Source organism: Camelina sativa, chromosome 16 (genome assembly GCF_030686135.1).
Source record: "Camelina sativa cultivar CO46 ecotype springtype chromosome 16, ASM3068613v1".
NCBI classification, from domain to species: Eukaryota; Viridiplantae; Streptophyta; class Magnoliopsida; order Brassicales; family Brassicaceae; genus Camelina; species Camelina sativa.
The window spans coordinates 27,307,476-27,321,803 of NC_141895.1; the positions used below are offsets into that span (position 1 = coordinate 27,307,476).

Genomic DNA, 14,328 nt, shown 5'->3' on the forward strand with positions numbered 1-14,328 from the left:
AAAAAATCTCATAAGAAATTATTTTTTTACAAAAAAAAAAAACTTTAACAATAAAATAAGTTGAACCAATGGTGGTGTTTTGAAGAAATTATATTGTTATCAGATAATTATTTGTTTGTATTGTTTTTTTTTTGTCGTCAATTATTATTAGTTTGTATAGAGGTGGATATTTACAATCCTTTTTATTGTAGGATTAATTAATAATTGACTGTATAATTTCTTTAGTTATGGTATTATATAATTGATTGTATAATTTTCTTAATCTTTTTCTATCTAAATCCTTTTATTTTTAAATTATAAACTTAAAAATTAGAATAAGTTTATATTTTACAATTTCTAGTTTTACTGAGAAAATACTAATAAGAATTATCTTAATATATTTTCAAAATTAAATTAAAATTGTTTAATTTTTCTTTTTATATACTTATTAGAAGAAGAAAAAAAAGGGTCCAGGAAAAAAACAAATAGGTAAAGCGATGAGAAACGTGTGTTCACAGAGATAATTGATAAAGAAGAAGTAAATCCATCTCGGGCCGTAATTGGCTGTGTGGCAATCACACCCTCCTTATCCAAAATCTCCTCCTTCCTTAAAACTAAGCTTCACCTTCTTTTGCTTCTCTTTTTCTTTTGAGTCGCTTCACTTGTCTTTGCATCCCTTCAAACTCATCCACAGGTATTCAATAATATTCTCTCAATTCCGATCATTACCCATTTCTTGAATCTTCCCTTTTCTTCTTTTTATTCAGCATAAAAGGAATGGCGACAGCAGCAGCAGCACCAGCAGTGATCTCATGGACAAGATCGGGCATTGTGTCCAAATCCGGACAAACCCAGAAGAAGAAAACTGAGATGAAAGTTTCTTACATAACTGGACTGAATTCATATGGTGGTCTCAAGGCACAGAACAACAACAACAAGGTTGTCTCAATGGGATCACCACTCTGCACAGAACAGTGCTTTGCTAATGTTGTGATGTCTCTCAAGGGAAGAAGAGGCAGTGGAGGAGCCTTATCCACCACATGTAACGCCGTGGGAGAGATTTTCAAGATTGCAGCTATCATGAATGCTCTTACTCTTGTCGGTGTTGCTGTTGGATTCGTTCTTCTTCGAATCGAGACCTCTGTTGAAGAAGCTGAAGCCGAGTAAATAGAGTAAATTTGCTCTTCTTATAAATTTTATATATAATTTTTGTTATTGATGTTGTCAAGCTTCGGTATAACTTGACGGGATACAACATGTTACATTTGTTAATGAAGCTCTTTTCTTGGTAGATGTTATTGGGAAGCCTCACTAATTTAATAACTCTGCATCTACTGTTTTTTATCCATCGTCTCAATTGCTTCATATAATCTTGCTTTGTGAGGTAGCCATTTCAGCACTTTAATTGTTTACATAAGAGAGTTATTATAACGGTTAGGATACAAATCGTAAGCTAGCAAATTCATCTTAACTCAATTAGATAAAGTTGAACAATATGATGGAGCATTGAGGATCAACCATCGAGCTCGGGCTATTGAAACATCATGTGTCCCTCAATTGATGAAGTATATGGAACAAACGTTGGATCCATACTTATTCAAACATAGCCAGCCCTTTCTCATCGTGCAACCAAAATATGAAGGCATCCCTTTGGGACCACCATTGGTCTTGCCATGTTAAGTCCTCAGCGCAAGCCCTCCACAAAATCCCTCTGTGGTAACTGATGCATTCATCCTAAGATCAACACTCTAAATAGTGTTGGGGATAGTCTTTGCAACCAAGAAACAAAAAGGATTCTAGGATCAAAGGATGTAAATTTATAGGTCACACAGAAGTTGCGGAAAGGCCTCTTATATTCCAGCTGAACCTACTTTTGGATATGATGTATGTACTTAAGGAAGAACAAGATTTCTTGTGGATATTACACACCTGCAAGAGATGATGATCTGACTAAAAAGAGTTTTAGAATAAAAAATATAAATAGATGAGTTCTCTAAAGAGTGTACAAGAACTTGTAAAGAACGGAAAAAGAAAAGAACAAGCCTTGAAACAACTTAGAAGGCTGCCCTTGAAAATACAACGCATTAAAGATAAAAATTTGAAATTAAAAGATAACTTGATCGTGCTCCTTCTCTTCTTGTTGGAAAAAGGGTCTTATTAGGCTTTTGGTTCAACAAATGGGCATCGGCGAAGTGAAACAATTAACTCATTAAAAACCTTGTCAAGAAAACCTTTAGGGACAAAACTAACAAGGTAAAAAGAGTATAACCATGACACTTTTCACATTTATCGAAATCTCTTAGCTTGAATCAAAACAAAAGTGGTTCCATACATGTTGTCTTGATCACTTTGGCTCCACATTTGATTAAGCAATCCTCCAACAGTTTGGTTAACTTAAACATCTTAAATATTGTAAACTTATTCTAAATTTTTTTAAACTCTAATCTTTTTATCATACTCTCAAGCAGGCCCGGCATGCATATGCACATGGTCCATTAAATTTTTGGGGGTTTTTTTAGTTAGTCCAAATCTTTTTAATTTTCTTCTTTTACATGGGAAATGGGTCCAAATTTTTTTTTTTTTACTCTGGTCCATATAACTATTAAGCCGGGCCTACTCTCATGTTAGCCTATTTAATTGAACATCAGAATAAACACCACACCAATATCCTAGCTAGTCATATATATACTACAAGCATTTAATTCTCTTTTGCCCCAATACCATCAATTTTTTAAAGAAAATTGAACATCATAATTGTACTAGATATTCCTAGTTGTACTAGTTGCACCTTGTATAGTGGGATTTAAACTAACTGGTTTAATTATATTTAATCTTTAACAACCTTTAATAAAGATAATATTATCTTTTTAACATTGAGGGGTTTTTGAGAAATTGTTTTGATGGAAAAGGGGATATGAGATTTTAGTCCTATACTACTATATTAATTGGGAAGTACAAATATAAAACTAACTTTAAAATGTGTAAAAAAATTACATTCTATTGCCATTAGAAAAATTTAACTAAGCGTACTTAATTAATAAAAAAATAAAAACGCTGACAGATCAAATATAAAAAAATCTAGAAAAAAAAATATATTTTCTCTCTCTAATAAATTATGGACGAAAATTACTAAATAGAATTTTTTAAAAATATAAACCAATCAGAATGTCAAAAACTAAGATTTTATATCTAAGTACACAATATAATTATTTTTAATAACTAAATTTCAAAGCTTTTGTTAAGGTTTCAAATTATGATTCTCCTATCATCTTTATTTTCTTTTATTTACAAATTGTTTGGAATTTTCATATAATACTTATGATTAGTAAAATGCATATTTTTCTGCATATGTTGTGATTTAAATTTTTTAAAACGAAGATATATTACTCAATCTAAAAAAAATGTGTGTTTTAATTTCCACATTGGCGGGTTGGTAAAACTAAATTTATATAGATGATAAATTAATAATTTTATTTGTTCGCAATTATAATATTAAAAATACTATTTCATATTTCACAAATAATAATGCAAATACAACAAACAAACAATATAAAAATGTAACATACGTCAAAAAATAAAATACTATAATATTCTCACATAATTATTATTCAAAAAGACTAATAGATTTACAGAACAATTAAAATAAATATTATCTCAAATAAAATAATTTTTAAAAAAATAACAATAATTTTTATTATTATATTAGAATTTTTTTTTCAAAACGTTGACCCATGCTTAGCACGAGATATCTTCTCGTATATAATTGTTTGTCATTTCACACACCGTAGTTATTCCCCAGAAACATAATCGAAAAACGATCTTAGGTAGATTGTGCAGCCATATCGGCTAGAGACAATCATAAATTTACATCAATAACATCTAAGAACCACCTTAAAAGAATATGCATATCATTAGTTATATATTTGATGGAGCTAGATGTTTTATGAAAAATATAAACTGCGCATACATACAACTTTGCTTAGATTTATCAAATTAAATTATCTTTGCTCACGAGTCACGACTAAGACAAAAAAAAACCCCACCAACGGCAGACCCAAGTCAATGCATTTCTTTCTTTTTTTTCTCCCAAAATATTGTGTAGAAACTAAAAATCAACGCACGAGTCCTAGACTTATATATACATAGGTGAGTCCTAAACTTATATATACATAGGTGAGTCCTAAACTTAAATAGATATATAAAGGATGCTGAGTCACTTCGTAGGTGGTGATTCAAAATCAAGTTCGCCATTGAAGTAGTCAGATATTGTCATCAAAGCACTAAACAAACGTGAAATGAGGATAAACTACTGATGGAATCATGGGAAAGCACACAAAATACAACATAAACTACGTGAATATTATATTATTCGAAATCGAACGTAGTTGATCATACTGATTTCGAGTATAATAATATCATCGAATATAGATTCAATTATGGTGATGTTTATTGCTTATTTCTTTTACATATATAATAATAAGTTGGTGGTCATAATTTGAAACTATAAAAACCTAAGATTTTATACGGTTACAAAAATAAGTGTCTTTGTACCACACCCAAATTAGTAAAAAAGAATTTGTAATATATGTAATATATAAGTATATAACTGAACTTTTCAAGTCAATTAATGACTTAATTGAAAAAATGAATTTATGTATGGGTTAATATATTTAAAATTTTTAACTACAAATATCTCCTATATATTAACACAGAAACATCATTTTTCACATATCGTCGTCAGAGAAGTCGAGACACATTTAACTTTTTATCTTCATATTCAAAAGAAAAGATTTTATCCCATGTGATTGGTAAGAATAGAATCATGTTATCTTCCAAGATTTTGGAGAATGAATTGCCTTAATGGAATCCTAACATACCATTACCATAGTTGTGAAGCATGTTACAATAGGTAGATTGTGGATTCTGATTGCTTCAATTCCCATCCAGATATGAAATCAAATTATCTAAACTTGAGCTCTTTTTGGCTGAGCTTCCCTTCCCGGGTCTGGTGATTTACTTCGCAGTTTGCACATATTTTTTCTTTTTCTTGATGACCTAGTTTTCTCATACGTTTATTCCATATTCTCAATCCATTGCATCATACTTCTGATATTGTATTAAACTAACACCATATTCTCTTATATCTAGAAAAAAAAATACATGAATTTAATGGTGGTTATTTAAGATTTTGAAGGTCTATTCTACATTGCTTTAGTTAACGAATATTTTATGTTGGTTCTTTGTTCAACAACGAATATCTATCATAAGATATGTTTTTTCATTGACTATCTTTACTCCAAAATTTAATATGATTTATATCTACATTTTATTAAAAATTCTTATAGTTGATGCAATATAAGTGTTCTACTAGAATTCTTATAATTGATGCTTCTTATAGTTGATGCTTTTTATAGTACTATAATATGGATTGGTTTGAAAGTAAAGCAATTATTCGTAAACCTAATTAATTTTAATGAAAGGAAAATGATAATAATTCAAATGAGGTCATAATAACATCACAAGACATTAAAAATAGTGATAAGAAGTAGACCAAAAAACAAGAAATGCTAATAAAGACAACAAAAGGATGACAAAAAGAAACTTCAATATTCCTATTAATAAATAATTACAAGTACATTTCAAAAATAAACAATTAAAACTTACACCTAATGGAGAGTTAATATTTTATTCTTTCGAAGTTTGAACAAATATAAATATACCCTTTATTTACTCAAAGAAAAATAAAAATAAAAACTCTGTTCCTTCTCGCACAAATTAAACAAGTGACTTTTTTATATATAAATCTTATTAGTTATAGTATTTATCTTATTAGTTCTCTCTAGTCTCGAGATTCGCTTTTCTCCTGCTAACTTCTTTTTATCATCTTCTCTTTGTCGGTTTGATTTGGAAAACTTTCTGCAACTAAAAATAAAAAAAGAGAGATTCCTAAAGTTTCATCTCAAAGATCCTTTCAAAAAGAAAAAACCAATAAAAGAATGGTTGAAACTGGACACCATCAACATCCACCGGCACCGGCTGCAGCCGGTTATCCGCCGGTTCCATCCATGGCGGTTAACAGAGGACCAACTTGGGCTCCGGCTGAGCAACTTCATCATCTTCAATATTGCATCCACTCTAATCCTGCTTGGCGTTAGTCTCTCACTACTTTTTTGTTGGTTACTTTATTTTTGGATTCAGATGTTAAAAAAAAAAAATTAAAAATTTATTAGTATTTGTTTCAAAGTCAAAAGTTACATAAGAGTTCACTTCTGTCTCTCTCCTTAACTGCTTTCTGTTGTGTCTTAATTTGTTTCCTAAAAGAATATTTTAGATCTCAGAATCTGATTCGAAGCTTTTATTTCCTCTGTTTTGACTTATATTTTAGCTTGTGTGTTGGGGCTAATTAGCTTTTAAACTATTAATAAAATCTTGTATAATTGTTCATGAGACATACTAATTGATTAAGATTAAAGAAACGGTATGGTTATTATTACCTTTTTTTTTTATGAAGTTAATGGTGAATCCAAAATGCTACAAGGAGCTGAATCCCTAGAAGTTATTAGTGTGGGGTGTTATGTAAAATGAAATGGTACTAGTGTTTAATCATTACAAGAAATGCCATATTAAGGGATTTTATAACATGGAGATTCTATTATTGTTTCCTTTTAAGAACTATTTTTTGTTTCATTTCCATTAACAATTAGGGTTTTGTTACAGATGAGACGGTTGTACTGGCTTTCCAGCAATACATCGTTATGCTCGGGACTACTGTCTTACTTGCCAACACACTTGTGCCACCAATGGGTGGAGATCCTGTATGTTGTGGTTTTGGTTTTGGTTTTTGATCCGCTTTATCGGAATGTTCTAAGGTATTTATAGCAGACTGTTTGGTGTTTTGTCAGGGTGATAAAGCGCGGGTTATTCAGACTATATTGTTTATGTCTGGAATAAACACGTTGCTACAAACGCTTATAGGGACTAGGCTTCCAACGGTTATGGGAGTTTCGTTCGCATACGTTCTTCCTGTATTGTCTATCATCAGAGATTACAACAATGGTCAATTCGATTCTGAGAAACTGGTAAAAAGCTCGGTGTATACTTCCACGCTACTTTTGCTTTTCGTTTTCTTGTTTATTTACTTTGATATATATGCTGTTTCTGCTAACAGAGATTCCGGCATACGATGAGAACCGTACAAGGGTCCTTAATCATTTCTTCATTCGTAAACATCATAATTGGATATTGTCAGGCATGGGGGAACTTGATAAGGTTATATATAAATTCAATACAAGATTGCTGGTCCACAAGATGATGGAAATTTTTTTAAAAAAATCTAATGATCTTGGTTTTATTCAATGCAGAATCTTTACTCCCATCATTGTTGTGCCAGTTGTTTCTGTTGTGAGCCTTGGCCTGTTTCTTAGAGGCTTCCCATTGGTAACAGTTTCAGCTCAGCTTTAACAACTTAAAGATCTTTTTTTCTTTTCTTTTTCTAGTAGATCATTAATGTGATATTTTTGGACTTTTTAACAGCTTGCGAACTGTGTGGAGATCGGTCTACCAATGCTGATTCTGTTGATCATCTCGCAGCAAGTCGGGCTCCTTTGCGCTATATATATATATGATTGTGATTGTTAAGATATATGATATTGAGAATCTTGTTGTCCATCTTGCAGTATGTTAAACACTTCATCCCGAGGATTTCTATGATACTTGAAAGATATGCTTTACTTGTTTGCTTGGCTATCGTATGGGCTTTTGCTGCTATCCTTACTGTTTCTGGAGCTTATAACAATGTTCCGGTTGCGACAAAACAAAGTTGCCGCACGGACCGTGCCTTTCTTATCTCCTCAGCTCCCTGGTAGGTTGATTTACTATTTATCCTTAGATTCTTCTTCTCTTCTCGTCTAAGGTCTAAATATCTGTCTGAAACTCATTTTGCAGGATCAGAGTCCCATATCCGTTCCAGTGGGGGACTCCCATCTTCAGAGCGAGTCATGTTTTTGGAATGTTTGGTTCTGCGATTGTCGCTTCTGCGGAGGTAGTTTCTTAAAGATTGTTACATATATTTCATCTTGTTACAGGCTTTAAGTTATGTATATCCCAATTTCTTTCTAGTCTACCGGAGTATTTTTCGCTGCATCTAGACTAGCAGGAGCAACAGCGCCTCCAGCACATGTCGTCTCTCGTAGTGTCGGGCTGCAGGTTTTATTCTCACACGCTAAGAAAGTCTTAAATCTTTTCATTTTCTATCCTCTCTTTTTGTTCTGAGTATTTTCCTTATAGGGTATCGGTGTGCTCCTTCAAGGAATATTTGGTTCCATTACTGGCAATACTGCGTCTGTGTAAGTTCTAAAATACATCTCCTCGCTATATGTTGTATAAAGGAAGTATGATTCATCTTGATCATATATACAGGGAAAATGTTGGTCTCCTTGGCCTCACACGGATAGGTAGTCGAAGAGTGGTGCAGGTTTCAACGGGTTTCATGATATTTTTCTCCATATTTGGTTTGTCTTTCACTCCCCAATCGGTCATCTTGACTAGGGTTCTGTTTATAGAAAGTAGCCATTTTGGACTTAAAGATTTGTGTGTTTTCAATGATCGTCAGGAAAATTTGGCGCCTTCTTTGCTTCTATACCGCCTCCAATCTTTGGAGGCATATACTGTGTACTACTTGGAATTGTTGGTGAGTCATGTTGTATATGAATCTACACTTGCCAATTTCTAGCTAAAGTAAGGGCTACTACTACTAATACTATTGTTATGTGATTGGCCCAGTTGCTGTTGGAATATCTTTTATACAGTTCACTGACACCAATTCGATGAGAAACATGTATGTCGTCGGTGTCTCTCTCTTCTTAAGTCTTTCGATCGCCCAGTACTTTTATTCCAACACGACAAGAGCAGGATATGGACCGGTTCGAACAGCCGGTGGATGGGTAAGCCTCTCAGTGATCTATTGGTCTAATGACAACTGTTTAAAACACCAGTTTATGTTTTTGCAATTCTGTGTGATTTTTTCTTAAAAAGTAGTTTGGATTGTTAAAAGGTGGTAATGTTTTTTGAAGTACTTTTGCAACGTGTAAATGCAAAGATCACACTAAGCACAAAAGCACAGTGACTAACAAACAATTATTGATCGTATAAAGTTCCATTAACTGTATCATGTAAAGTTTACAATACTTATACTATATGATGTTTATATTTCCTAATACAGTTTTGTGGTAACTTGTGGTGCAGTTCAACGATATACTTAACACATTCTTTGCTTCGGCTCCATTGGTGGCGATCATTCTGGCGACCATACTAGATAACACATTGGAAGCTGACCATGCTATTAATGAAAGAGGTATCCCATGGTGGAAGCCTTTCCAGCACAGGAAAGGCGACAGCAGGAACGAGGAGTTCTACAGTATGCCCCTTAGAATCAACGAGTACATGCCGACACGGTTCCTCTAAAGGCTGCTCCGTGAAGGTTTCTTCTGTATGTGGAAATGTAAGATATGTGCAGATCATGTAGCTTCACAAGGTCAAAATTTAATCCAAGGAATGCAAATGAAACATAAGGCTTTCGATGGAGAAAGCTATTTTGTTAACTGTCATGTTACCCAATTATATGCTACCTTTCTTGTCAGTACTTACCCTTTTTTTTTTTTTTTGTCGACACAGTAACTTACCCTTTGGTTTGGTGTTCATCCTTCATATATTAACTTGCGGATATAAGAAGGGGAAGTTGAAAGGATACAATTATGGGATGCACTTCCTAACTGAACATTAAAAGTATACATTTTTGAGCATTTTTCGTTTAATATATTAAGCCAATTTTAATGTCTACAATAGTAAGTTTGATCCAAAGTTTGTTCAAAAAAAAAAAAAAAACAGATCCTAGGACGTATGATGTGATTAATGTTTGTGCAATATCAAATCATTTATGAGGACATTATTAGCTCTTTTGGTTTTGAGCTCCCACCTCCCATTAGTCTTTGTTGTGAATGTTTGTTTTGGGGACTAGCAAAATGCAAGTTCATGTAACTGATATTTTCAGTTTCTACTCATCGTAAACACTTCTTTCCTTCACTTCTTATGGATATTAATAGTACGTTTTACATTGAAGAGCGTATGGTGGAGACTATAAACAATAATCTTTGTTATTATCGATTTTTTTTTCTTCTCGAAATCAACAATGAGTTAGAAGGAAAGCTGAAAGAAGTTCCAAATTAATAGTGGTATCAACTCTAGAAGAGTTGGAATGGAAATGCTACGTTACAGAAACTATTTTAATAATATATTTATATTAATTTAGTTATTTCCGAAATTAACAATGAGTTAGAAGGGAAGCAGAAAGAAGTTGTGAATTAATAATTGTTGGATATGGACTTTGCCCTATATGCTAACTCGGCCCAACAAAGACTCACTAGAGATAGAAAGAAATTGGCCAACCTCGGAGGACAATTTCGGGATTTCACACAGAAAACCCTAAAGTGCCTTAACTCTACATTCGCTTATAAATAGCTCGAGACATCTATTGGAAAAAGGATCTAGACCCCAGAGAATACCCAGAGAGCAATACTTTGCGTGTAAAATCGTTATTGTCTTTTGTATAATCCCTTTCAGCTTCCGAGCTCGTCATTATTAGCTTGTTAGTTCTCCTGTGAATTAACGAGCTCAATCTTGACTCGTGTTAGTGACGACCTCACGTTTTTATCGTTAATTAAAGAACCAGCTTCACTCTTTCCCCGAAAATCTTTATTTACTTAGTGTTGTGCAATCCCCAGTACAAACAATTGGCGCCCACCGTGGGGCAAGAGTAGAGCGCTTCTTTTTGACGAATCAGCCGACGGTCCACATTACCACCAAGATTCAAGACTCATGACGAATTCCAGCGAAGATCTCAACAACACTTCCGAACAGCCAACGGAGCAACGATGGGGACGAAGACAAGAAATTTCCATAAGTCCCTGATCGCGCCGACCTCCAGCGTTACCAACCTCGCGAGAAGTGGCGACCTCACGAGGAATGTCCGGACCTACAAATCCATGATCGTGTCGACCTTCGGCTCGCGCGTTGCTCATCTCGCGAGAAGAAGCGGCCTCGCGAGAAATGGCGACCTCGCCAGAATTTGTTGAACACGCAAGTCCCCGATTGTGCCGACCTCCGGCTCCAGCGTCGCCTACCTCGAGGGAAGTGCCGACCATGGAGGAAATGCCGACCTCATTCGCATCTCTCTGATCTCTCTCAATACAACGAAAACTACCAGATTTGCCGAGCAAATCCAGATCGCTCCCTCGATCTGTATTGTAGCGACTAACCATCTCCAATCCATAATTGTCGACCTCGCGATTAGTAGAACCAGAGAGCAGCGCCGACCTCCGTTTATCGAAATCTCCATCGTGCCGTGTTCCGACACCGCTCTTGTCAAACCTGCTAGTGGTTTGCGCTGACCTACGCTCGCCGCCGAGCTCAACATCTACCTCGATTGAGGTCGACCCAAGAAAACTGGCTTTGATCTCGAAAACCAGGACAAACAAATAGCCGAACGACGCCATGCTCATAACCTGGTTGAACTCTCCAATAGTTTGGCTCGAAGATACCTCCCTAGCCCTCCTAGAACCAACCCTAAAAAATTCACGACAAACTCGCTGATGTCGCGAAAGCTAGTCTTTTGAAATTCTCGAATACCTCGTGGCGACATGTCGACCTGGCGCTAGAAGGAGGGGTGCAACATGAGGACTTCGCAAGCTCGTTTCTGGTGGCAACCTGGTGAGCAACCGATCTCGCAAGCTCGTTTCTCTTGGTGACCTGCTAGAATCTTTTCCGCTGCTGATTTGTCGAGCTCGTCTCCGTTGCTGATTAGCCAACATACAGACTTGTCGAGCATTGTGATGCAAGATCAAGATTCTTTGCTAAAATCACGTTTAGTGTTGGTAAGACTCTTGCCACTGCAATGAAATGTTGTTCGCAAGAGTACTAAACCGCGCGACCTCCGCTCTCACTATCGACGACGACTCCACAACCGTTATGTCGAGAGAAAGCTACACCAGCCTTGCAAAAACAAATCTCATCGACGTCATAGCCGCCAACCTTAAGCAGCTCCATTCTAGCACTAACCACATGAGTATCAATCTCGGGAGACTCCATCACTACTGGCTGAGCTCCAAACACGCAAGGTGTGAGCTCTAGAGGGCTAAGAAGTGGGCCGATCTCAAAACAATATCTCGCGCCGATCCCGCGCATGCCGACTAGCTCATCAACACTCGATCTCCGCATCAACAAATCTAGCGCCGACTAGTTCATCAACATTTTGCATTTACCGAGTGCCGCTCTCATGCACAGTTCTTATACCTTCGAGCTCTCTACTTTCCCATCTGATCCCAATAAACATATTGGTTTCTCATCGTAAAACACACGTAAGAACCTTCACGCCGAGAGCCGACCAGCTCAACATTTTCGACAGATAAAGGTCACCGAGCGTAACCAAAATCCCCAACAGCCTCTGGCCGACCACCATTCATCAGGACTATTCAAACATGCTCGCAACAAACAATCTCACTCGAATCTTTCCCGATCCTTCTATTCACCCTCAACACAAAGAAGCGTGACGAGTTACTAAAAAAAAAAAAAAAAAAAAGAACGCTCGTCATACCGAGCTCTTTCTTCGCAAAATGAACTACAAATGGCTTGATCCCTTTTCAAGGGTACGTCTTTTACAAGACACATCTATAACAAAACATAAAAATAAAAATTACACTCGCAAGAGTACATTTAATCACAAACAAGCTCTCTCGAACGATTCCGTCTTAACGAGTGTCCAGCTTCTACATTGTCGCCCTAGCCAGGTGTACGATTTAAAACACGTTCCACATGGATGCAGCGGTGAAATAATCCGCAGAAAAAAGCCGAGCCCAGTCTCGCATTCAGCTAGCAGGCGGTCAAGTTTGAATAAGCCAAGTTCTTACTTGCACACTCTTGCCGACCTCGGGGCACGCACAGGGTAAGCCGGACACCAGGGCCACACCTAAAAGGTACGACGAGCACATCTCAACTACCAACCAAAAACTTGGTATTCGAGACACGTAACAGGGTAAGCCGAGAGACGTCTCGCCCCGTAAAATACATCTCGAAACCAAGAAAAAAGACGAGCAAGTCTCGCACTAGCTTGAGGGCGCCTGAACTAATAAGCCAAGCTCAGGCTTGCAAGTTCTTGCCAACTCCAAACACCAACAGGATAAGCCGGACACAAAAGCCACACCTAAAGGTATGGCGAGTCCGTCTCGCCTACCACTTTACTCCAGTAAAGCACAAATCCTTGCTGCATATCAAATATACGCTCACATGCATGTCGCCCTCATGCTCAACGCTCTCACGCTAACTCTCTCACGCTTGCCACTATCATGCTCGCAGCCCTCACAGTCGACTCTCTCGCGCTTGTCGCCCTCATGCTCGACGCCCTCACAGTCAAACGCTCTCACGCTAACTCTCTCGCACTTGCCATTCTCATGCTCGCTGCCCTCACAATCGACGCTCTCACGCTAACTCTCTCGCGCTTGCCATTCTCATGCTCGCCGCCCTCACAATCGACGCTCTCACGCTAACTCTCTCACGCTTGCCATTCTCATGCTCACCGCCCTCACAATCGACGCTCTCACGCTAACTCTCTCGCGCTTGTCATTCTCATGCTCGCCCTCCTCATAATCGACGCTCTCACGCTCGACGCTCTCACGTTTGATGCTCTCATGCTCGACACTCTCACGCTCGATGCTCTCACGCTCGACACTCTCACGCTCGACGCTCTCACACTCGAGTCTCTTGGCACCTACCTACAGCTTGGTGCCGACCTCCAGCTTGGCGCCAACCTACAGCTTGGTGCCTACCTCAAGGTTGATGCCAACCTCTACCTAGGTGCCTACCTTAATTTCGGTGCCGACCTCCAGCTTGGCGCCTACCTCAAGTTTGGTGCCGAGCTCCAGTTTTATGCCTACCTCCAGCTGGGTACTGACCTCAAAACCTTCTCCCGCACTATCCTTTTTGCTCCCATGAGAGGACGTGGAATGCGAGCGCACATCATGAACACCCATCTTAGGAGTTGACGTCGGAGCTCGCCCCAATGGTAGGACAAGCGCCGACCTGGAATGAGGATTTGCCGAACTCCGCGGCATCGCGCAGCGTCCCGCCGACCTCAATCCGCCGATCTCGCAAGAACCAACCTCAGCACTCATCAATCCTTGTCCGCCGACCTCTCTTCACCTCTCGACCCCGTTCGACGACGACGATCTCACTCTCGCCGACCTCAGTCTTACTCTCGGTGGAAACCTCAATCTCACTCTCGGTGGCGATCTCAATCTTGAT

At 37.4% G+C, this 14,328-nt stretch overlaps 2 protein-coding genes across 2 annotated transcripts; both read left to right on the plus strand.

The window, feature by feature from the left end:
• The first annotated feature begins 629 nt into the window (after positions 1-629).
• On the plus strand, positions 630-1,270 carry LOC104752277 (uncharacterized). Its single transcript, XM_010474376.2, has 2 exons — positions 630-673; positions 747-1,270. The coding sequence occupies exon 2, from the start codon at positions 757-759 to the stop codon at positions 1,144-1,146; it is 390 nt and encodes a 129-aa protein (XP_010472678.1). The 5' UTR covers positions 630-673; positions 747-756; the 3' UTR covers positions 1,147-1,270.
• A 4,486-nt stretch (positions 1,271-5,756) lies between these two features.
• Positions 5,757-9,729, plus strand: LOC104754010 (nucleobase-ascorbate transporter 3). The gene is made up of 15 exons (XM_087489805.1): positions 5,757-6,129; positions 6,697-6,794; positions 6,882-7,058; positions 7,148-7,248; positions 7,341-7,416; positions 7,513-7,572; positions 7,656-7,840; positions 7,924-8,020; positions 8,098-8,184; positions 8,266-8,324; positions 8,398-8,489; positions 8,591-8,668; positions 8,761-8,921; positions 9,223-9,478; positions 9,652-9,729. The coding sequence occupies exons 1-14, from the start codon at positions 5,976-5,978 to the stop codon at positions 9,439-9,441; spliced, it is 1,644 nt and encodes a 547-aa protein (XP_087345931.1). The 5' UTR covers positions 5,757-5,975; the 3' UTR covers positions 9,442-9,478; positions 9,652-9,729.
• The last annotated feature ends 4,599 nt before the right edge of the window (positions 9,730-14,328 follow it).